Source organism: Prionailurus viverrinus, chromosome C1, assembly GCF_022837055.1.
Source record: "Prionailurus viverrinus isolate Anna chromosome C1, UM_Priviv_1.0, whole genome shotgun sequence".
Classification (NCBI taxonomy): Eukaryota; Metazoa; Chordata; class Mammalia; order Carnivora; family Felidae; genus Prionailurus; species Prionailurus viverrinus.
In genome coordinates this window covers 3,164,982-3,189,928 of record NC_062568.1, presented here as the reverse complement: position 1 = coordinate 3,189,928, position 24,947 = coordinate 3,164,982, and the positions used below count along the sequence as shown (strand labels likewise).

Genomic DNA, 24,947 nt, shown 5'->3' with positions numbered 1-24,947 from the left:
ATAACATTTTTTACCTCGATTGACATGTGTTGACCATCTTTTGCTATTAAACAAATTACATTCGGCTAAATCATATGCGGCATTTTTTTATTGTGGTTCAATAAGCTGCATTTTTTTAGGAGCAGAACCTTCTTTCAAGTGAAATCCCCATCTGTCACACAGATGAAGGCTGAGTCCTCTGGACGAATAAGGTGGCTGCCAGGGACCCGTTCGTTCCATTCTCTCTCCCAACAGCCGCCGGAGCATTTCTGCAGAACTCGGTATCGTCCACAGGTTGTTGGACTAGGGATCGTTTCAGATCTTCCCGGCCTAAAAGGGCCGCACTGAAAGTGAGGGGCCCAGAGAGGGGCCTGGGGACCTGTGGGCTACCGGGTGGCTCACGCTACAAGCACAGCACGTTGTCGGGTGAGAAGGAAACGGACCCTTCTGCAAGGCAGCTGCCCTGACACGCTGGGTCCTGCGCACTTAACCCTCTTGCCCAAGGGCCTTTCCTCAGGCGTTTGAGGAACAGCCCAGACAGTTCTGGCCCACAGGCCAGACTCCGTTTCTTCATCCCCTGGAAACCAAGACAGATACCATCCACCTCAAGTTATTTCTTAGGCCTGTGTGCCTTTGAAGAGATGGTATGGCTGGGGAGCCTGGCTGGCGCAGTCCGTAGAGCGAGCGCCTCTTGATCTCAAGGTTGTGAGTTTGAGGCCCCCTGTTGGGTGTAGAGAGTACTTGAAAATAAAATCTTTAAAAAAAAAAGGTGGGGGGAGATGGTATGGCCGACGGTTTTCCAAAGGCTGAAACACTCTCCAATGTACGTGATACGTTCCCTCTCCTCTAGGAAGGAGTTGGGAGGATGAGCCCAGAAGGACCGTGGGGTGGAGGGGCAGGGGGAGGGTGGGGCTGGAAGGCACCGATTCACCTTCTCCCCTTTTCCAGTAGCTAAGGACTTCACCTTCTGAGCCTTCTTTGGAAAGACCCAGGCGTTCTGTCGGGAAGTATGGAGAGGGAAAGAGAAACGCGAGTGTTCCTGGGGTGCCTTTGAGAATCGGACCTGAGGGGCCTGCTTCCCTGATGGGTCGTGCAGCCTGTAAAGTTGCCCCGCCTACTAGATGGGGCAGCACGACCTTGAGCCGAAGGGAAGTCCGAGTAAAAGCAGCCGGCGGAGTGAAGTGACTGCGGTTAAAATAGCCTCTCTTTGCAGATCACACAGGAGATACAAAGGGTACCGCCTGCTAGTTCTTACTGGGAAAGCTTAATTATGCTCCGTTTCCGGGGTGCCTGGTGGCTCAGGTCACGATCTCGCGGTTTGTGAGTTCGAGCCCCACATCAGGCTCTGTGCTGACAGCTCGGAGCCTGGAGCCTGCTTCCGATTCTGTGTCTCCCTCTCTCTGCCCCTCCCCCACTTATACTTGCTCACTCTCTCTCTCTCTCAAAAATAAACATTAAAAAAAAACTAATTATGTTCCATTTCCTCCCCAGAAGCTCACACTTTCTCTTTCCTCTTGTCCTGCTCCCCTTCACACTCCCACCTGTCCGCCCCTATCTTCACCAGCCCAGGTGCGGCCCACCCTGCCCACCCTCCCTCGCTGGTGCTGGCCCCACAGCACAGTGAGGCCCTTTTTTTCTCCCTACCTCAAACACGAGATAGACCCTAATAACTTCTCAGCAAAAATCAAGAAATCAAAGATGTAATTCCAATTTTTAAAAAAGTGTCTGCTTTGTTGTTGTTGTTTTTACTTTTTATTTTCAAATAATTCTAGGTTCGCAGGAATTTGAAAAAGTGTAGAGAGGTCCCGTGTGCCCTTCCCCCCAGTTTTCCCAGGGATCCCATCTTATAGGACTGTAGCACCATATCATACGGGCAATCCACACTGGCACAATCCACAGACTTTATTCAGATTTCACTAGCTTTACAGTAATTTCTCTTTTAAACAAATTTTCTGAAGTGTTAATATAATCATATTAGAGAACACTTGGAAAATAAAGAGAAAAATTCCTCTTGGTTCTACTATCCTATCACTGTATTCATTTTCGTGTATATTTCCTTCCAGCCTTTTGTGTAATTTTAGCGTAATTGAAGGCATCATTTATGGACAGCTTTATAATCTTTTAGTAAATGTTTTAAATAAGCATATTTTTCATAACCTAGTCTTTATCATTGTAAAAGGCCACTTACTATTTCGGATGAATATGTTGTATTTCACTTAATTCTTCCCCTATTACTGGACACCTAGATTATTCCAGTTTTACTCTATGACAGTTTTGTAGCAAACAACTTTGTTTATTTGATGTTTCCCGTATTTGGGGTTCTTCCACTAGGGTTTACACCCAAAGATGTGAACATCGTTACGACTACTTAAAACACCAAATTACTTCCCAAAGTAATTGAACATTACTCAGCTTTCCCTGCCACTAAGGCTTTTGATTCCTGCCAGCAGCGGGTGGGATCCTTTCTTTAATTGTCACTCATTTAATAGTTGAAAAATGATACTTTTTTGTGTGAAATTGTATTTCTAATTACTTGTAAAGTTGATCATTTTTTTCCTTCCTTTACTGGCGATCTATTCTATTTTGTGACTTGACTATTTGAATTCTTTGATCGCTAATGGACTGTTTCACCTACCGATTTGTACGAGCTACTGACCTAATGAAAGTCTTAACCTTTCATCTGTTAAATATGTGCAAATATTTCTTCCCAGTGTGTTGTTTACCCGTTCATTTGGCTTATCTCTAATATATAGGTGGAAAGGTGGCTTTTTTTTAATTAAAAAAAAAAAATTTTTAAGGGCACCTGGGTGGCTCAGTCAGTTAAGCGTCCAACTTCGGCTCCGGTCAGGATCTCACGGTTTGTGGGTTCGAACCCCACATCAGGCCCTGTGCTGACAGCTCAGAGCCTGGAACCTGCTTTGGATTCTGTGTCCCCCTCTCTCACTACCCCTCCCCCACTTGTGTGCTCTATCTCTCTATTGCTCTCTCTCTCAAAAATAAAACATTAAAAAAAAAATTTAATTGTTTTAAAGCTTTTTCATTTCTTGAGAGAGAGAGTGTGAGCAGGGGAGGGGCAGAGAGAGAGGGGGAGACAGAGTCCCAAGCCGGCTCCACACTATGAGCGCAAAGCCCAACACGAACCATGAGATTATGACCTGAGCCAGGATCAAGAATTGGACATTTAATGGACTGAGCCACCCAGGCACCACTGGAAAGTTTACCTTTTGATGAAACCAAATCTGCCCATCTTTTTTTTCTTCTCACTTTCAAAACTCAGTCTTCCCAGAGATGTAATTGTTACTGTATTCAACTGTTTTCTTCTCTTTTCCATGGTCTGGTTTGTTTTTTTTTTTTAATTTATACTGCTAAATGGCATAATACGCAAACCTAAAGGAATTTTTCCCCCAATTTCTGTGTATCTGAATACTGTGTGATCCTTCTTCACTTATTTGCAAAGCCTCTTACTCCTATAGGTTACTTTATTGCGTGTAGTATCTGCTACCTCTAGGTCAGCTTTCAAGTAGGTGATTTCTCCAGCCCATCTCCCCTTTCCTTCCACCAGATCATGACCAACACGGGGAAGATGAGGCGGAAGGGCCTGGCCGGTGTGCAGCGCAGCGCCGACGAGCCCCTGTGCCGGCCCGTCACCCCTGGCGGCCACAGGACGGGGTACCCAGTGTAAGTCCGGGCTAAAGGAGGCGGGGATTTCTTAAGCTTTGTTTTACCTGCAGTGTCAGATGCGTGTATTGAAAAATCCGAAATAAAACGTTCACGTTGGAAAGCACTTACCTCTTCGTTATTTATCTCTTGGGAATTTTTGAGGGGAAAGATGTTGTCTCCTTCACTTGAGGTTTCTTCTTCCAGAAAATGAAGTGGTAGGATTGCAGGACCTCCAGGCACTTTGCCCTGAAGAAGCCAAGTGTTGGCCAAATGTAATTTCAAAGGAAAGGACCAGAAGGAGCAGTGGGTCCACCCAGACGCGACTCTAGTCCTTTTCTCAGCCGCCACCCCAGGCCTTTTGTTCTTTTGTTCGGGTGGAGCATCACAGGTTCAGACACCAAATCAACTTGGCTTAAATAAACACGCTCACTTTTTAAAGCACCCCTATGTGTGTTTAGCGGCCCAGCTTTCTTCATTCTTCAGAGCCTTGCTCCTACCCGGTTTATGTCAACAAAACTACAGTGTGGTTACCCAAGAGCCTCTGATCTCCCTGGGAGCCCTGTGGGCTCTGGGGGAACCGCAGCCCAAGCAGTCCAGCTGTCTAGAGAAACAGGTGCAGAGAAACAGGTACAAACCAGGGGGTTACAGAGAGCAGGCAGAAAACTGGCATTTCTCGATTCCTTCAACAAACACCGGCCATAAAATAGTTCAAGGGAACATGACACATTTTACTTAGTTATTCCCTGTAGCTGGGCAGTTTGGCTGTTTCCAGTTTTACTCTGTAGTAATTTGTAACTAACCACCAAGCCCTGGGGATGCAGCCACAGGCACAATGCGGAAAGGCCTGCCCTCTCGGAGCTCCGTGGGTGGATGCTGGCATGCCGGAGCCCCGCAGCCAGACCCCGCTCGTGCGGGACTCAGCCTAGAATTTCCAGGCCCACCCTGTGGATCGGTGATCCATGTGATTTGATCTCAAAACTAGCCGCCATGCGCTTCACATTTCAGGGTTATTTTAAGTTACTAGCACCATGCTTTCTTTCTCTTAAACTTAACTATCAGTATTTTTCAACTCAGCTTCCAACTATTAACGTATCGCCACCTTGACATCTTCTCTCGTGTGCATACCTTCCATGTGCATAGTATATAACTTACACACGCATACTCGCTTGGCTGAACTGTTTGAAAGAAGGCTGCAGACTTGCAACATGTCCCCTAAGAATAAGAGCATCCCTGTGCTTAACCACATTATCTATCACACCTAAGAAAGCCCACATTTGCATGATATCGTGTAGTGTATCAGTATTCCCTGATTGTCCCAAGAATGTCATTGATATCTAAGAGCTTTGGTGTTTGCCTTTTGGATCTGGAATGTAGCCAAGGGTCAGCTACTAGTAAATCTGGCTTATAATATATTTTTGAACGGAAGTGGTGGTGGGAACTAAGAAAATTTCGTCGTGCTTTTAACGTGGGAGAGAGGACACCAAATGATCATCTTTAAAATTTTTAAGATTATCTTTGGGGCACCTGGGTGGCTCCGTCGGTTGAGCATCCGACTCTTGATTTCAGCTCAAGGTCGTGGTCCCGGGGTCCCAGTGTACATAATCCCGATGTACTGGGTCCGTCGGTGGTGGCAGATGCAGGGTGCTCCCTCCGGTGAACTCTCAGGATCTTTAGTCAAAGATTACGTGACTCCGTTCAGCCAGTCGGCTCTGATAACCTAGTATGGCGAAGAGCGTATGTCGAGAATCTCAATGATCTTGGGGACCCCTGACAATATGTACTGCACACACTGGGGATACAACTCCCTCTGGAGTCAGCAATCGCACTGCTAGGATTTTATGCTGAGAAGTAATCAGCTATTCACAGCTCTGTGTACCAGGTATCTATTGCAGTGTTATTCATGAGGAAAAATCTAAATGCCCAAAGTGGGAGGCTGTTTACATAAATTATATATCCACACAAAATGGTATTGAAAATAATGTTTTAGCAGAATATTTAATACATGGGGAGAGCCTCACAATATATTGCTAAGTGAAAAAGCAAATCCTAAAACTGGGTGGATCCAGCCCACCAGCCACTTACAGTGATCACAGGTTGTATTTTTTAAAGTATATATTTGCAATTTGTTTGTTTTTATTCATTTTGAGAGAGAGTGTGTGTGCGTGTGTGTGTGCGCGTGCACACACACACACACACACACACACGCACAAGTGGGGCTGAGGCGGAGAGAGAGAAAAAATCCCAAGCGACACAGAGCTCAATCTCACGAACCGTGAGATCATGACCTGAGCCAAAATCAAGAGTTGGCCCCGACTGAGCCACCCAGGTGCCCCTATCTTTGAATTTAAGATATCAAATGTTAATAGTGGTTGTGTCTAGGTACTGGGAGGGCAAACCATGATTAGCTGGTTTTTTAATCAAGAAAAGAAAGACTGAAAACAAAAAGACAGTCACCCTGCACAATTCAAGACCCTCTGTCACCCCAGCATCAGATGTGTGCCCCCCAGCCCTCCCTCAGCACCCCCGCCCCCAGCCTCACCCCTCCATGGATTATGGATCCCTCTCCTCCTGTCACTGTCCAGACTCAGCGTCACCATTTAACACCTCCTTTGCTCCACCTTCAACCTCCCTTCCTGCTGCTTTCCTTCCCCCAGGCCTTTCTGGTCCCCAAGTGCCCTCCCCCAGGTCCTCTCTGGCTGCCTCCCCACCCCCACCCCTCCTTTCATAGACCGCAGGGTCTGCCAGTGACTTCAGGTTACTGCTGCCACGGGCCTGCTGACCACATTCCTGGTCACTCACCCACCCCCACATCCCACTGCCTTGTCGGCTTGGTCCCCAAATCACCCCTCTTCCTCCTAAAATGCCCCGTTTCCGGTCCCCACCCATCCTGCTTGTGCTGGGGTCTCCATTACATACTGCAGACACAAAATCCCATTCCATTGTAGACTTGCCCCAGCTGCTAGGTATGTCCCCGCAGCACCCTGAGTCTGCGCTTCCTAGGGGAACACCACCGTCCCCTCAGCCCCCTGCTTCAGGGAATGGCGTTAACACCCCCAAACACCTGAGCCAGCCTTCCCTCTCCCAGCCCTGGCCCTTCCCCTCTGCCCTCCTGAGCCATCTCTTCCCCCCCAGTGGTTCTCCCTGCCAGGGTCCACCGTCCGTCACCCCAGAATGAGGTTTCTAGCACGTCATCATGGGATGTCATTTCTGTGACTCCTGTGTCCCTTAGGGATCAAATCTAATCAAACCCTGGCTGACAGGGTCCTTCTCGGTTGACCCCCCACCTTGACCCTGGGCCTTGAAGCTCTTCCCCAGGACACCCTGTCCCCTCCAGCCTGCATTTTTTTTCACTTTGGTGGTGCCTTAAATATTTCTGTAACAATGCAGCATAAATATATACTTTTTTTTTTTTTTTTTTTGCCTCTCCATCTGCCTCCTGGTGTTACTTCCCCGGTGGAAAAATTTCCCCCCTTTGGCCCCAGGCAGTCCTGATTCAGAGTTCGGGACTGGCTGAATGCCACACACACACACACACACACACACACACAGCCTTTCCTGCCCCTCCGGGCGGCTTAACGTCTACTTGTCTTTGCTACTGGAACTGACATTCGAGAACAGCCATCTCACAAGGCCCACCCCTAGGAAAAACGCCTTGTACTTGCCATGGTGTGCCTCCCACCAAGCCCTTGCTGGGCAGGTGGCTAGCGGTTCCTTGTTGAGGGCCGTGCCCACCTGGAGAGCCTCCCCTGGGATCTGTTGTCAAGTCTGAACGGAGAGCCGGCCTACTTCCCACCACCTCTCTGGTGGGGGGATCCCTGGTTCCCACGCCTGGCTGGGGGTCCCGCACGATGAGGCACCCGACAGGTGTCTGCCGGATGAATGCGTCTGCCTGGGCCGGCTCCACCGCCCCGGGTGCCGTCAGGCGATGTAGGCACACTTAGGTGTTGACATAGAGCGAGCTCTCCCCGGTCCCGGGCCTGTCCAGCTCTTGTCATGGCTGACGTGACACATCATGTCTCTTCTGACGGCATTCGTCCGTTTGCTAATCTTCATCCTCTGAGGAAAAACCAGAAGCCGGGTGCCTTCAACGGTTTGGTGGAAATGCCGTGCTCCCACGTCCCCCAAAGCCAAAAGATGCAACTGTGTGTCGGACAGATACTATTTATTTATCACCGTGCATTTATAGGAGCTAAGAGGGTACATCCTAGTTTCTGCCAATACCTTAAAAAAAAACCTCACATCTGCTTAACTATGTGTTACGCATATCATATCTGATAGCTACATATGTATTAGACATCCATTTAACAAAGGAACTTCGGGGGCTCCCGCTCCCTGTCTTTGTTTCTGGCGTCTCACGGTAGGCAGCAAATTCCTCCTGGCTACCTGTATTTACTGCTGTGTTTCATTCTTCCCTCCAGGCCGGAAGACCATCCCGTCCCTCCCCAGATGGCCCAACACGCGGGAAACGGCGGCCTCCCGTCCCTGACAAGCGCCCCCCGTCCAGTGCACCAGGGGGGTGAGGCTGGTGCTTCGGGGCCTTCACGTAAGAACGGAACGCCGGTGGCGTGGGGACCGGGCAGCAGCAGCCACACACCCGGAGAGGCCTCGTGCTCACACCCTGGTCTCGGCCACTGCCCCGCGTTCCCGAGGCCCGCTGACCCGCAGCCACGAGGCCACACCTGCCCGTGGCCTGTTCCTCCAGACCCCCTTCTATCGCAGCATAGTGAGCACTGCCCACGTCTGCAAGCGAGGAGCGCACTTGTGCTGGGGAAAGCTGCGTTTGATGCGAGCTTTCCGAGTAGTCACGTCTCAGAAGGCGATGTCGATTTATGACCGAGGCTTTGGCACCTCAGACTTTGGACGAGGCGCGCGGCCGCGTGTTCGAAGGCTGGCCTGAGACAGAAATGTGTGAGCAGGGGCACACGCGTGGATAAAAAGTATTTTTTTTTTCGATGCCAGAAAAAATATATATGCTTTGAATAATCGGATATGTACGAAAGGTTTTGTTTTGTTTTGTTTTTTTAATTTTCAAGAGGAAATTAAAAGGATATGAGCAGGCCAGATAAGACTGTAATCTCCATTCAAACGGGAAAAACAACAGAGGAGCAGGTCAGATTCCAGTATGAGAAACATCTGAGAACTTTTATAATCTGCTCACAATTGGATTCGAACGCTGCTAAGCCCCGGTTCAGAGCGGTAGGCTGGTCACAGAGCCGGAGGAGAGCCAGGTGGTTGGAGAGTCTGGGGCAGGGTCTCCTGGTTAGGGACAGTTTTAGAGGTTTTGCCACCTTAGATCATGTGTTATTTTACATGTTTTGTTAGAGCTGTAAACGTTAATATGCCCTCGCTGAAAGCTGATTGGCTCCACCATTTGTCCAGAGATTTCTGTGCCAGGGTGGAGGTTTTAGGTGGTCTAACCACTTTTGCCAATTTCACCTCATGCCCTTTGAGTTAAAAACGATTTCAAGTTCAGCCTGGACTTCTGAAAAGTTGCATTTAGGGCCGTTTATTTATCAGATACGTCCTTGTTTTGCCAAAGTGACCACCAGGGTGGCCCTCTGTCTTGCACTGATTATCAGTATGGTCCTGGATTTTGGAAGGATTCAGCATGTGTTCCGTGTAGGATGGAGGCGTTTGAGGCCGCCGTGGATGGAGTAGCTGCGTGGCCGCTGGTGATACTGCTGGAGATGTTGATGTCATTGTGATTTTCAAACACAATTGCTTTTAGCCCTGACGAAGTCGAGGCCCTGGCAAATCCCGGTTCCTCACATGAAAACAGTGGGCAGCCACCAGGGGACCCAGCCTGGCTGATCAGCACGGCCCCCAGTGCCTCCCCCTGGGGAGGCGGCAGCCCCTCCACATGGGCCACCTGGAGCCAGGACAGCCGCTTGGCCGGAGTTAGCTCTGATCGCTGAGACCATGTCCCCCATGTTCCACGTGCCCCTTTCTCCTACCTGCTCCTCTCTGCTTAGGCCTGGCTGGGACCCAGGACCCCCACCCTGCTCATCAACTCCCCTCCCGCCTCAGTGGGTTCCAGAACTGACCACCCTCACTCCATGGGCCAGAAACCGGCCACAGGAACCATTCTCCCCTGCCCTGCACGGCCTGCTGTCAGCCTCAGGGCAGCACCCCTAAATCTCTCTTACAATCCTTTTCCTTGACCGAGGGTCTCCCGTGGGAAGCCAAGCCTCCGCGGGGTTAGTGGCTCTCCCTGGGTCATTTAGGGAGCCTTGAGGGAGCATTTGTGGTGTAGATTCTGTTCTTCCTTCTGCCGTCTTCCGGGCTTGCCCAGCTGCAGCCACCCCAGGACCGATGTCCCGGGACCACTGGTCCGCTCCCTCGGTTGGTCTTGTCGCCACCGTCCCTCCCTCTTCTCACCCAGCCTCTGTGTCAGGACGACTGGCAAGCAGCCTTGGGTTTATGTGCTTAGAATGCACATAACCAGGGGCCCCTGGGTGGCTCAGTCAGATAAGCATCTGACTCTGATCTCAGTGCAGGTCTTGATCTCAGGGTTGTGAGTTCAAGCCCCATGTTGGGCTCCACACTGAGCATGAAGCCTGCTTAAGTGAAAACAAAAACAAAAGCCAAAAGCAAGAACGCACATAAGCAGTGTTGAGACTGGTTCTGAGGCTGCATCTGGGCCAGCGGATCAGAGGGCTAGAGAGGGAGACAACACTGGTGGGCTGGGTGGCCACCCTGGCCCTCGTTGTCTTCTGTGTAACTCCTTTCCTGTCAGAAGCCTGATTTGACTTCCTCTGGACCCCTCCGTCCATATAGTCCTGCTTCTCCGGCCCTTTCTCCTGCTTCCGTGCTCTGGCTCACTTTGTCCACCACCCCCCCCCCCCCCCACCAACGCCCCCAGCCCGATCTGGCCTCGCCCAGCTACTCCTCAGAGGCCCCTCGCACATGACTTGCTGCTAAGCCTGGCCTCCTGGCCTTCACTCATACTGGGAATTCATGCCACACCTCAGACCCAGCGGGAACCCGCCACGGTGGCCTCGAGCGCGTTAGCCCAGGAAGCCCCTTCACACCTCTGCATTCAGTCGATGCTAAAGGTGAAAACTCATGATGGGGAACCTGTGGAATCCTCCAACCGCTTGATCAGCTGACCGCAGGGCCAGAAAGTACATTCTTTTTAGGCAAAGGGACTGGCTCCACAGAGCCAACAGGAAATAGTTCCCAAAGGAAAAAGCCAAGAATGTGACTTAGAATTTTGTTATGACATTGGCCCGGGGGGAATTTATTCTCATTCCCCCCCAACCAAGGCTATCTCAGATATCAAAGTCACATACCTCGTCAGTGGCCTCAAGTGAGAATGCCCAGCCTGGTCTGAAATGGATCCACAGGCGGGAAAACAGTACTTCATCCCAGGAAGCCTCTGGTGCGCGCACACAGCTGCCGGTGTCCCCCCGTCCCCAGCTTGCAGTGGATCTGTCCTTCTGTGGTGGGAGCTCTGAACGCCTACGTGGTGACATTCAGTGGAGGGAGCGGGAAGGGGTGTAGGGGATGCCTACTATTTGGTGACAGGACCCAAAAGACCTCAGAGGGTCTCAGGACAGCTCAGCTTAGTTCCTCCTCCCTCCTGCCAGGGGGCTTTCCCACCCACCCCCCAAGCTGTCCCTCCACCCACTCCCACCTGGGAAAGCTCCTGATCCTGGAGGACTACCCACCCACCCTTGGGCGCCATCTTGGTGGCACCATTAACTGGGATGGGATTTTCCGTGTAGCCCAGCACACAGCTGTATGCGGTTCCACTCAGTTATTTCTTCATACACCTAAAGTCTGTGTCCCGGGCTATATTACAAGCTTGTAGAGCAGAGAGCACAGGCAGGCCAGTTGTCCACCAGAGAACAGATCAGAGAAGGCTGAATTTCCAGGTCCAGTCCCAGCTTTAAGTGGAGACTGTCCTGGTGGGCTGTAAATAATGCCACGCATTGGGCTCCACACCAGAAACAGATTCCCTGTTTGGGTCAAAAGATAGTGACCTGGAAGTCAAAGCTGTGTCCCTTGCTATGCGTTTGAGGAAACCTGCAAAAAGAAGATTGTTTATATTGAAGATAAAGTAGAGGCCACGTTGCAAAGGTACCAGGGACATTTTTAAACGAAAGGGCTATGGGGCTCCTGGGTGGCTCAGTCGGTTAAGCATCCAGCTCTTGATCTCGGCTCAGGTCATGATCTCACAGTTCGTGAGTTCGGCCTCCACCTGGGGCTCCGTGCTGATGGTGCAGAGGCTGCTTGGGATTCTGTTTTTCCTTCTCTCTGCCCCTCCCCCACTTGTGTGTGCTCACTTTCGCTCGCTCTCTCTGTGTCTCTCTCAAAATGGATAAAACTTTAAATGAAAGGGCCGGAAGGAGCTTGGACTAAGGACATAGAAAATCTGGACTCTGTCACAGAATTGCTTTGACGGTGGCGTGAAGCCCTTTGGCTGTAGAACAAGAAGAAAAGTGGGGCCGGAGAAGAAGGGGCTCATATCATTTGACACACAGAGTAGGTCCCTCCCCGGGCCCTCAGGAGAGCTCCCTGGCAGTGTCGTCTGGGACTTCTCGGTCATTTCCCTGTGAAGGTCTCCAGGGTGACCCGGGTAGCCTGCTCCTGGTCCATGATGTCAGCACGAACACTGCTGGCTGGGAATTAGGGCAGTGCCTGCCCCTGTGGGTGGACTGGGGGATTCGGGCCTGAAGGGTCCTGGGGTAGCTCAGGGGGAAGAGGGCCCCACCTCTGGGGTTGCCGAATCCGGCAAATAAAAGTACAGGACACCCAGCTGAATCGGAATTTCAGACAAACAACAAATAGTTTTTTACCGTGCCTCCGTGCTCCTCTGCATTGGCACCAAGCAGCGACCGAGGGAGACAGTTCCACGTTTGTCGGCTTTTCCCTGAGAGACAGAGGGGGGGCCAGGAGAAGCAACGGGGCCCAAGGTCTGTGGTTCCCTGTGCTGCGTGTGTATCCAGCCAGAGCGCTCGCGCTGCGCCCCCAGGTTGTCAGCGCGCCGAGCGGCCTCCTGGAGACTTCTCGGGCTGCACACGAGCGAACAAGTCCTCCCCGGTGGGCTCCAGGGAGCTGTCAGGGGCTCGCGTGGGCATGTGCTGTTCTTGGCTTTGGGGCCCAGCCCAGTAAGGAGCATCCTCAAAGAGTCCACTGAACTCTCTCTTCTCCCCAGCCTCCACGGTGGACATCAAACCGGGAGAATGGTTGCCAGCGGGACATCAGGGAGAGGTTCGTCTGCCCTCGGCGGGGGACCCCAGCCAGGCCCTAGGCGGTGGAGACACCACCAGGTAGGGACGGGGAGGTGTCCTGGGAGGGCTCCTCTGTGGTCCAGGCTCTGACTCTGACAGCACAGGAGCGTTTCACTGGGGCCCGAAGCACCCTACGGAGATACCCAGGGGCTGTGGCCACCACACCTGTTAACCTCAGAGCCCACGGGGAGGGACCTGCCACCTGAGAATTATCGGTTGTCAGACCGGAAGGAAAGGAAACTCATTAACCTACCCAAGGGACTGGTTTTAAGAACTGCAAGCTGAACGTGTTTGTGAGGATGTGTGATTTGGGGTAACTTGTGAACAGTGTCCTATCTTAGCGGTTTGCTTTTGGAGAAGATAGGATGGATGGGAGAAAGATGGAGAACGAGGTTAGTGAAATGGTTTCGCTCAGATGTCGCCTTCCTATAAAGTTTTTTTTTTAATGTTTATTTTTGAGAGACAGAGAGAGAGGGCACGAGCAGGGGAGGGGCAGAGAGAGAGGGAGACACAGAATCCAAAGCAGGCTTCAGGCTCCGAGCTGTCAGCACAGAGCCTGACGCGGGGCTCGAACCCACGAACCGTGAGATCATGACCTGAGCCAAAGTCGGACGCTTAACCGACTGAGCCTCCCAGGTGCCCTCCGGACCTTCCTAAAATAGACACAGGATCCCACACAGAATACAAAGGTGTTTTCTCTTCCTCCGCACCAAATGAGTACAGACTGGCCTTTGATGCGTCACTTGGGGTTCTTTAGAATGGAGAAAGTCTGGGGCTCTAGGCCCCTTCTTTCAGATCTCAGGGAGCTTGCTCAGGGAGAGGGGCCTAGCCCTGGTCTCAGCCTATCCGCCCGGCACCCCGGCTGCCCCCACCGCGTCCGCCCGGCCACGCGGTGCCCTGCAGCCTGTGTAATTTCAGGATGGAGAAGCCAGCCTTCTGCACTAAAACACTGGCCTAGAACCGTGTTTAACATGACTACACCCTTGGAGTCTCTGATTTAGAGGAACTTTGCCATGGTGACCGGTCAGGCCTTCTGTGCCCCCACCTTTCTATAGAATTGGGAAGTATTTCCACGACTGCGTCAGCAGCGGGCAGGCCTGCACCCCAGCTGCGGTCACGGCTGACCTTGGCCCGGTCTGGAGTTCCTTAAGCCGCAGAGCCTTGCGGAGCCACAGACTCCAGACCCCTGAGGCGCGAAGCCTCCCCCACGCCCTGCAGACGCTTCCCCCTGGCAGTGTAGAGGGTCAGAGGAACCAGCCTGCTGGCTGCCCTCCCCATACCCAGGCCCCCGCTGCCCTTCCTGCAGGCTCCCGCAGATGGAAGTCACACACACAGGAGTCCCCGCTGAGCTCTCGAGGCTGCAGGGACACCTGGAGCGGCCTCTGCCCCCAGAGCAGGCAGACGGCCTAGCAGAACCACGCACACGGTCTGAGAAGGCGGGCGGCGAGAGGGTGCTGCGGCCCATCCCCCTTTCTGGGTAGGCGGCACCCCGGCACCTTCCTTTCCCACCACTGCGGGCAGAGATTGCGGCCAGGCACGGGGTAGAAGAGAAGTCAGGCTTTCCAGAGGCAGCAGGGCTGCATGGGGTAGAGCCAGAGGAGTTTGGGGCCTGTACTGGGGTGGGGGCCAGTCCTGTCAAAGGCTGCAAAAGATGGCAGAGGCTGGGGGCGGCGGGGGGCCTTGGGGGCCAAGCATCTGGTCTCCTCCAGCTCAGCCCATGACCAGCCGGGGACCCAGGGACCCACCTCCCCGATCTGGGGCTCCTCCCCTCTCTCAGAGTGGCTGAAGGCGTGCTCCCGCAGGCTGGTCCACAGCTCAGGGATTCTCTGGCTCTTGGCACCTCCACGAGGTGGGGGCCCCAGAATGAGAAAGCTCAGAGGGGTAAGCCAGAGGCTGGCGGGGCCCCCTGCCGTGCCAGCCCCCTGCTCTCAGGCCCGGACCAGATCCCACATCTCGGCCAGACCAAACCTGCTCTCCTGGGGCTAGAGCCGTTTCTCCTCCCTTCCTGTGAAGGCAGAATTCATTGCTGAGACTTACCAGTGGGGATAATCCTCTCTCTCCAGAATAAGTGTTTTCTTTTTTTCTTTTTAATGTTTATTTATTTATTTTGAGAGAGAGAGCGCAGGCACAAGTGGGGGGGAGGGGGAGAGAGAGAATCCCAAGCAGGCTCCATGCTGTCAGCGCAGAGCCCAACATGGGGCTCGAACCCATGCACCTTGAGATCAGGACCTGAGCTGAAATCAAGAGTCTGACGCTTAACCGACTGAGCCACCCAGGCACGCCCAGAAAAAGTGTTTTCATAGTTGGCAGGGGACCCCACAGGCTCTCCTAAGAAACCTTCCCCCTAGTTACACTAAGTGGGCTGACCCAGTTGGCCCTCCAAGCTCCTCTTAGGCACAGATGCCCCGTTGGGGTTAAATCCATGGGTGCTCCCGCCTTAACGTCAGCCGTGTGAATCCTGCTCTTACTTTAAGCCCAGGGAAAGGGAGTATTCTGTCTGAGGAAGAGGAGGAAGGAAAGAGGGAGAAGGATACAGTTGGGCCACCCACCTCCCTCTCCACTGGCTATGTGACCCCTGCCAGCAACAATCTCCCCCCACCCCTGGCCTCCACTTCACCGGCTGCCCCAGGTCTCAGCTAAGCACCCATCCTCCTTCCTGACCCCAAAGTCCAGTCACGCAGCCGTGTTCCCTCGCACAGGGGCACAGAGCACTGCGGTCACTTGGTCCATGGCTCTAGGGGGTCTGCCCCTGTGTTTGCACCTGGCCCGGAGCAGGCTCTCACAATATTTGTTGGATGAATCAGCTAAAAGGGACAGCGAGTGGCTCTCTGCATGGCTTGATGGGGGACATTTGTCCCTTTGCTTCCCCCAGCCCCTCTCTCTTACTCCTTAGAGTGAGGACAGCCCCTTGCCCAGAAGACAGGCCGCGGGGTGGGCCCCGCTTGGCTGCTGGTATCCCTGGAAGGCTCCGGAGCTGCGGTTTGGGGCAAACGGTAGATTAAACCATACTCTCATGGCTTAGCCCCAGATTGGAGGCGGTTTAAAGATCATTGAGGCTCCAGTTCCATTCTAGTGGCTTCCAGCCACTAGTCTGACCATGAAACTGGCTTCCTGGAAGCCAGGGAGTCAACGGTTCAGACCTTGTGATCCGTCTCCCTCCCCCTCCCCCATGCCAAGGGGCTCCTGTTCTGTTTTCTGTCTGCTCCATAGAATCCCTAGTATTGAGTAGTTGGGGAAGATACTGTTAACCAAGCCGCCATATGGTCCATGCAGAGAGGAGCCCAGCTGGACCGATCGGGAGGCATTTGCCTGGACGGTGCCTCCCTGTGGCCCAATGATGGGCGGAGGGAACAGGCTCCTCAGGTCGGAGCGCTCGCTCCTGCACAGATGCCCGCTACCCCCCGCCCAGGCCAAGATCCAAAGACAACGGTGTCAAAGTTCCCGTCCCGCCACAGACAGGAAACGACTCTTCTGCAAGTATTATGGCTTTTAGAAAAGAAAGAAGAAAGAAATTCTGCATATGTTTACATACATGCTTTATCCCCCTCACGTGTGTCCCCAGATGTGGCATATGGGGTAGCTCATGACAGCACTACGATGCATCCAGCTAAAAGAAACTAGAAACTAGGAACCAGGAAGTCAGGGGAATGGGGACAGGAGCCCCGCGTGTCCATGTGCAGACATGGTGGGCGACCTTCTGGATCTGCCTTCATCTGCTGTGTCCTCCCCCCGTCACCCACCCCGCACCCCTCTCTGGGTTCTGTTAGCGCACAGATGAAATATCCTGAATCCTGATGGGCAGGGTCCGCTAAGGGGACCCCCAAGCACCGTCGTTTGTGCCTTAATGGCCTCTTGAGTAATTGCCTGTCTTGCGGGACACCTGCCAATTTACTTATGTAGTGAGGTTTTCCTTTTCCCTCTACTACCCAGCACCATTATCCCTGCAGCAACTTACTTTTCCTAAGTCATAGGTGACTGCCGTCCTGAATTTCCTTTCCGCGTGCTTTTCCCGCTCTACCCTAATCTGGCCTCATCTCCTACCAAACCATCATCATTTCCCAGCTCTGGCTCCTCGCTGCTCAGAGTGCTCAGGTCACCGTTCAGGGGTGCTGGGCGCCTGGAGGCCAAGCTGACCTCTACCTCTGCCTCCCTCGGTGTCCTTCCCAGAGGGCCTTGATGCCATCCCCCGTGCCGAGGTCGGGGACGGTGGCCAGCATCCTCAGTCAACACCACCACCCCCTGCAGCAGCCCGCACCGTGGTTTGGGCTCTGCTGGGGGCCACCTTCTCCAATGCTGGAGAAGGAGCCAGAAGGAGCCCCTTGTCTGCGGGTGCTCTTTTCCCAAACAACAACACTACCGTGGCCAAACAAAGGTTGTGTCCTAGGGCAGACAGGAGGGCTGGCTTTGACGGTGTATTAGTCAGGGTTTTCCAGAGAAAGAGAACCAACAGGATGTGTGTGTGGGGTGGGGGGTCAGTTATTTTAAGGAGTTGGCTCGCATGATTGCAGAGGCTTGGCAAATCCAAAATCCACAGGGTAGGCCAGCAGGCTGGAGACCCAGGGAAGAGTTGCAGTTGGAGTGCAAAGGCAGTCTGCCGGCACAGTTCCTTCCCGCTCAGGGGAGCTCAGACTTTGTCTATTTGTGCCTTCAACTGATTGGATGAGGCCCACTCCCCACTAGGGAGAGCAATCTGCTCAAAGTCTGCCTATTTAAGTGTTAATCTCACCCAAAAAAAAACACCCGCACAGAAATATCCAGAATAATGTTTGGCCAAATATTTAGGCACCATGGCCCAGCAAAGTTGGCACATACAGTCAACCTATACATAAGAGTTTTTTCATACACATCGCCAAATTGTTCTCCAAAGGGACAGGACCCTTTTCTGGTTGCTCTGGGGTTGGGAGGTTATATATAGACCTCTAGCCCTGTTACGCAGACCTTTCTCTCCCTTCACTTCTTGCCAACTCATCTCAGCGTCCCCCCATCCCTGCCACCTGACCTTGCCGCCCATTGGCTCTGAGGCCCCATGCAGTGAAGCTGGCCAGCCCTCCTGGGCTTCCACAGCTCTCTCCTTCAAATCTGGCCTCCCTGTCCCATGACCACGTGATGGACATCCCCAGGTAACCCACAGCTAACCCTGTGCCAGGAAGAGCTGCCAGTGTTCGCCGAGTCATTTTTACTAGTTTCTCTTAGTCGCTCCTTCTTAAAATGTAGTAGGGCTATAGTTTTAAATGGTCAAGATGGTCATTTTTATGTTATGTATATGTTATCACAATTTAAAAATAATTAACTGCTATAACAGTACCGAAGATATCAAAATTAGAATAGCAAAATAGGAAAAAAATCATTTGAACCAAATAATATTTTCAAAAAACAACAAACACACACCTCAGGGTACCAGGGTAGCTTAGTCAGTAGAGCGCGCGACTCGTGATCTCGGAGTCATGGGTTCAAGCCCCACGGTGGGCATAGAGCTCACTTAAAAAAAAAAAAAAAAAGTAAACCACCTCACTAAACCACATAAAAATCGTCTTTATATGTGCAAGAAAAGCATCATCAGTGTGACTCATTTCATTATTTTATCTTTGTGCTCACTTCTCTGTGAACTTCCTAAGAGCAGAAATTTGGTCTCGTTGATCTTTGATCTCCAGGGCCTGGAACAGTTTTTTGCACACGTGTGCATTATCAATGAATGAAAGAAAAGCAAAATGTTAGGGAAAGGCATGATATATTCCAGTAGATCCATCGGATGAAATATATATGTATATTATAAACATAAAATATTTATATAAAAATCCTCCATTATAAACAATAGTGGAGGCTACTCAGAAGTCTAGAGAGCAGGTGGAATGAAGGTCATAAGAACAGGGAAGTATCGGGGCCCTGGGTGTCGGTAAACTTCCAACTCTTAATTTCAGCTCAGGTCATGATCTCGCCGTTTGTGAGATGGAGCTTCACATCGGGCTCCGTGCCGACAGCTCAGAGCCTGGAGCCTGCTTGGGATTCTCTCCCTCCCTCTCTCTGCCCCTCCCCCACTCATGCATGTTCTCTCCCTCAAAATAAATAAAAATAAACATTTTTAAAAATTAGAAGAATAGGGGCGCCTGGGTGGCTCAGTCAGTTAAGCGTCCGACTTCGGGTCAGGTCACGATCTCGCGGTCCGTGAGTTCGAGCCCCGCGTCGGGCTCTGGGCTGATGGCTCAGAGCCTGGAGCCTGCTTCCGATTCTGTGTCTCCCTCTCTCTCTGCCCCTCCCCCGTTCATGCTCTGTCTCTCTCTGTCCCAAAAATAAATAAACGTTAAAAAAAAAATTAGAAGACTACAGAGCAGCAAGTAAGTGCGACTACAAGTATGTGAAAACGCACATGCGTGTAAAAGGTACAACGTGGAAAATATTCAGGGAAATACTATTATAAGTGATATAAAAATATAATTTCTTCTTAAAGAAAAAAAAGTCATGGGGGCACATGGCTGGCTCAGTCAGTAGAACACTCTTCGTCTCAGGGTCGGGAGTTCCAGCCCCGTGCTGGGGCACGGAGCTTACTTCACAGACGTATGTACACACATACATATACATACATTTTTTTAAACAAAGAAAAAATCATTTTAAACTTTAATAAAATACTGTAGGGCTAAACCTCCCTATCCTTTCCAATCTGGTATCAGAGATGTATTCCCCAAAGTATGGGCAGTTTTTATGCCAGACCTGTCCTAAATTTGAATTTGGAAATTTTCCAGATGTTTAAGTTTTATTTTTCTAATGATTAGAGTAAAATAGTCTCAATGTAGAAAAACAAAAAAAAAAGGAAAGAAAAAAGAAAGAAAAAAAAGAGGGGCATATAGAAATATACAAGTGAATCCAAAAATTCCAGTTTCCTCCCAAGGCTCACTCCCCAAGAGCCAGAACCCCAAGTTATGGGGCCCACGATGGGGCTCAGGACACAACCTCCCTTGCAGAATCATCACAGCTGCCCTCCATGTTACAGGTGGGGAAACTGAGGCTCCCCAGATGTCAGCAAACTTGCTTACATGGCAATGCACAGCAAACTGTGCACCAACTCTGTGAAGCCCGTAGACTGAGGCACCCACTTAGGGAAGGAACACGGACCTGCCATTTACGGAGCATGCGCCAGGCTGGCAGCTGGGCTGATGCTCACATTAGCTCGTTCGGTGGCTATGACAACCCTGGGTGACAGCCTGGGACTCCGGTCTTCAGAGTTATAGTCAGGAAAATGGGCACATAGGCAGCAAGGGCCCCAGAAGTCAAGGAGGGAGCAGCGTGGATCCAGCTCAGTGACAGCCAGACAGCAAAGCACTGGGCGGGGGAGTCCCCAACTCCAGCTGGGTGACTGGGAGGTCACAGAGCCACGATCTCACTCCCAGGATTTCTCGTCCAACAGCACCGAGTTTCAGTGGCTGCAGGTGCTGGAGGAAAGGCAGGCCCTGGTTCCAAGTCAGGTCCACCGTCTCTGTGAGGCTGCTCCCTGGGGCTGGGAGGCAGATAGCATCTGGAGAACAGCTGGCTGTAAGATCCCACTGGGCTCAAGTCTTGGCCTCACAACCTGCTTGTTATGTGTGTGACCTTGGAAAGTTCACAAACTTGGGGCCTCAGTTTCTACGTCTGAAAACCGGGGCAGTACTGCCTGCCCCACAGGATCATTTGGGGGCTCAATGTCACCTTCCCAGCACGGCCTTCCCTGGCCACCACGTCTAAAATTAGTTTCCTATTGCTGCTGTAACAGGTGACCACAGAGTTAGTGACCTGAACACCACAAATGTACCACCTTACAGTTCAGTGGGTTAGAAGTCCGACAGGGCTCTCACTGGGCTGGAATCGAGACATACACAGGATACACTGTTTCCCCGAGTTCTATGGGAGAATCTCTTTTCTGCCTTTTCTGGCTTCTAGAGCCCTCCTGCCCTCCTTGGCTGGTGGCCCCTTACACCATCTTCAAAGCCGGCAGCCTTGCATCTCTGTCTTTCTTCCGTGGTCATACCTATTTCTCTGTGTTCTTCTGCCTCCCTCTCCCACTTTTAAGGACGCTGCGGTTTCCCGGGGCTCGCCCTGATAATCTAGGATAATCTCCCTAGTTTAAAATTTTTTTTTTTTTCAACGTTTATTTATTTTTGGGACAGAGAGAGAGCATGAACGGGGGAGGGGCAGAGAGAGAAGGAGACACAGAATCGGAAACAGGCTCCAGGCTCTGAGCCATCAGCCCAGAGCCCGACGCGGGGCTCGAACTCCCGGACCGCGAGATCGCGACCTGGCTGAAGTCGGACGCCTAACCGACTGCGCCACCCAGGCGCCCCATAATCTCCCTAGTTTAAAGTCAGCAGATTAGCAACCTCGATTCCACTGCAGCCTTAATTCCCCTTTGTCAGGAAAGGCTCCAGGGAGGAGGACGTGGACAGAATGGGGGGCCATTACCCTGCTGGCCACACCTTCCCTGGCCACCCTCTCACTTCAACACTCTCAAGCTCCCTGTCCCCCTTCTCTGCTTCATCCCCTCCTTAGCATTTATTCCTTTTTTTTTTTAAATTTTTTTAACGTTTATTTATTTTTGAGAGTGAGAGAGAGACAAAGTGTGAGAGGGGGAGGGGCAGAAAGAGAGGGAGACACAGAATCGGAAGCAGGCTCCAGGCTCTGATCCGTCAGCACAGAGCCCGACGCGGGGATCGAACTCACGGATCGTGAGATCGTGACCTGAGCTGAAGACGGATGACCAATCGACTGAGCCACCCAGGCGCCCCAGCATTTATTCCTTTTTTTTATTATCTCCCTCCTCCCCTAGAATATGAGCTCCATGGGGGCAGGGATGTATGCCTCCGGGCGCCCGGCTCTACCCCACCCCTACCCCATGCCCAGGACAGCGCCTGCCTGGCATCTTTGTGCTCACAATGGCAAGTCCTTCCTTCCTCCTGTGACTCCCAGCCATGCAGTGGCTGTGACTCTAGACTACACATTTTGTTCCAGGGAATTTACATCGGCCTTCACCTGCAAGCCCCGGACCCCCCGGACCCCTGAGATCCTGGACCTGAACCCACCCAAGGCCAAGGCATCCACTCTGGCCCCTCAGTTCTCCTCGTGTGGCCCCCAGCAGGCCAGCCGCCCCAGCTCCATGACCTCTTCCACGAGAGGACCACAGAGTAAGTCAGACTGGAGGGAAGGGCACTGAGCTCCTCTGTGCCCAGCAGGCACAGGACCAGGACCCCAGGCAGTGGCTTCTTGTGCCCTAGGGACAGATCCGTTCTTCACTAGCCTTTCTATTTATGAAATTGCCATTGGCCCTGGTGCCTCATACACAAGCTGGTAAACTGAGACTGTCCAGGCAGTGCCTCTCGGAGTTAACATCCTCCCACCCCCACCCCCGTCTGTGGGACTTGCGTGATCGGCCCTGAAAACCTGGACCTGCTTCCTGGTGGGAAGCAGGCAGCCTCAAAATCCAACAGAAGCAGGTGCCTTGGCAGGAGGGCCACCAGAGGGACTGAGGGTGCGGTGGGCCCAAGGGGCCTCCTTCCTGCCCTGTTGCCCACTGTGAAGACCACTTCCTCTCTCCCCTCCCCTCCTAGCCTCAGCCGGTTGACCACACCAGAGCCTGGACCTTTCCAAAGAGTCTAAAGATAAGGGAAGGTCGCCTGGCTGGAGTGTGTGACTCTCGATCTCAGGGCTGTAGCTTTGAGCCCATGTTGGTTGTAGAGGTCGCTTCGAAATAAAAAATAAAATAAAATAAAATAATTTTTTAAGTACATAAATAAATTAAATAAAAATAAAGGAAAACAAAAGAGAAGCCAGACAAAAGAATGTCAATCAGCAGAAGGTCTGTCACACTCAGGATATATGCATTTTGCAGCTGTGCTGTCCCCTGCTGCCCCAATCGCTTCCTGCCAGAGCCCCGGGCGCCCCGGCCAACGGGGACCCGCTGGGCTGGCCGTGTGGCTAATGGGCCGTGGCTGGAAAGCAGGGCCGCCCTCCCTCTTCGCCAGTGCCCATCTGCTGGGAAACACACGGTGAAGCCCCAGCCCCGTGTCCCCACCAGCGGTGCAGGCCAAGCTGTTTCCTCACACGGGCCCAAAGGAAGCACCGGCAAATACCAGGAACGCTGGCCCGAGAGAAGCAGACAGACCCGTTTGACCCCTGCCGGGCTCCAGGCCACACCGGGCGGCACCGGGCCGGAGCCCCCGTGGGTCATAATCGAGGCAGCCACGGCCAGTACCCGACAGGCTCCACAGGGCCCTGCCTGCACGTAGATTGCTCAGCTAGCAGCAGATTTATGTCCTGTGGCCTCGACAAACAGCAAAACTATTGCCAGCAAAATTCACTGGGAGCCCCACGCCAAGCAGCCTCCTTCCTGAGAGGAAAGAGCGTGGCCACGTGAGTCACGCCCCGGCCGCGGAGCAGGTGACCTGGGGGAAGGGAAGGTTTCAGTATTCGGTTTGCACAGAGCCGGTTGAAAGAAGGCTTGTATGGGACAGAGGGGACTCTGTGCAGTTACCGCCTTGGTGCTGGCAGCTTGCTCTCGCCTTTCTTCTCCAGGCGGCCAATCTTACAGGAAGTGAGGATGGTCTCTTCGCCGGTGTCACCGTCCCGTTGCCCGAGGACCAGCCAGCTTCCCTTCCTCGGCCGGCCAGCAGCTGCAGGTGACAGATGTGGAGGAGACGGTTGTCTGCCAGCGGCCAGGCGAGGCTAGCTCTCTGGGCAGCCCAGGAGCAGGCCCCCCACAGCCCCCGGGACACCGGGTCCTGTCCCTGCCCGTCCCCGGCCGCCCCTCACACACAGGAACAGACCTGGGTAGACGGTGCGAGCTGCTCACGTCAGGAGCCTGTGGGGGGGAGCAGGCACTGGAGACTCGGCCCGAGACGGGGCCTTGGCCTCAATGGAAACCGTCGCTCCTCTCGGTCCAGCCAGAAGGAGACTGAAGGGATTTAGAATAAGGGAGACATTGGGGCGCCTGGGTGGCGCAGTCGGTTGAGCGTCCGACTTCAGCCAGGTCACGATCTCGCGGTCCGGGAGTTCGAGCCCCGCGTCGGGCTCTGGGCTGATGGCTCAGAGCCTGGAGCCTGTTTCCGATCCTGTGTCTCCCTCTCTCTCTGCCCCTCCCCCGTTCATGCTCTGTCTCTCTCTGTCCCAAAAATAAATAAACGTTGAAAAAAAAAAATTATAGAATAAGGGAGACGCATCCTGAAGCCATATTCCTGAGCAGCAGATTTGATACTCTTCCCTTTTTAAAATCTGGGACGAATAGGATATATTCCCGTACGTAGCTTGGACTATATCGCTGTTTCCGATCTTCTGCACGCGTGTTTTAAAGGCCTCGTAGGGTTGACGCCATTTCCCCCTCCCCTGCCTCCTTTAAGACCGTAAACACAAACAGCTCCCCTGGCAAAATGAACGGGGGAGGCTCGCCCCTTGCAGTGGGTGACGTCAGAGCTCACGCCTTAGGATAAAGGAAAGAACTTTGCCCGCCGAGCCAGCGAGGTCCTCCAAACCAGTAGCAGAATCTGACCTCTCCTCAAGTATAAATACTGAACTAAACTGAATATTTAGACGGTCCTTGCGTGTGGTAGGGCGTGTGTGTGCGTGTGCGTGCGTGTGTGTGAAGTTATGTACTCTACCCTGAGCCCTCCACCTACCATGGCTATGCCCTTTAGAGAAGACCTCCCTGTGGTCCCGCTGGATGTAAATAGAGAAGGTTTCATTTTTCGACGGCCTCCTAGCTCCTCAAGAGAGCGAGCAGAGGAGGGAAGCAGAAGAGTGGTAGAGCAGGCCAGTCACCAGGTTGTCCCCACGACATCCGTAAACTTGTCACGGGCCAGGATCCCGGGTTAATCTTGTTTTTGGCAGTGGCACAAGGCCGGGCACGTTAGAACTCTGTGGTCACGTGACTGGCCCGGAAGCCGCATCTGGATTCTCTGGAAACGTGTGAGCCCCTCTTTGTTCCTGGGCAAGAAAGCTGTGGAGAACAAGGCCCTACCTTCTTCTTGGGAAGGCACTCCAGGCGCTCGGCGACTCCTGACGTGGAGGTATGAAGAGAAAACACCCACACGTATCACAGGTACTATCGATGTGGACAGA

At 52.6% G+C, this 24,947-nt stretch overlaps 1 protein-coding gene across 7 annotated transcripts in view; it reads left to right on the top strand.

Moving 5' to 3' along the window:
* Positions 1-23,954, top strand: part of ARMC9 (armadillo repeat containing 9) — a 151,247-nt gene extending 127,293 nt beyond the window's left edge. For 4 of the 7 annotated variants that reach the window (XM_047871591.1, XM_047871592.1, XM_047871593.1 and 1 more), the window contains 4 exons: positions 3,542-3,657; positions 8,058-8,182; positions 12,800-12,914; positions 21,849-23,953. In XM_047871591.1, the coding sequence (XP_047727547.1) occupies positions 3,542-3,657; positions 8,058-8,182; positions 12,800-12,914; positions 21,849-22,050 (558 nt within the window). In that variant the 3' untranslated portion in view covers positions 22,051-23,953. Of the gene's footprint in view, positions 1-3,541; positions 3,658-8,057; positions 8,548-12,799; positions 12,915-21,848 lie in introns of those variants that run through there. The other 3 variants (XM_047871596.1, XM_047871597.1, XR_007154871.1) reach the window with 3 other exon arrangements.
* Positions 23,955-24,947: the final 993 nt, after the last annotated feature.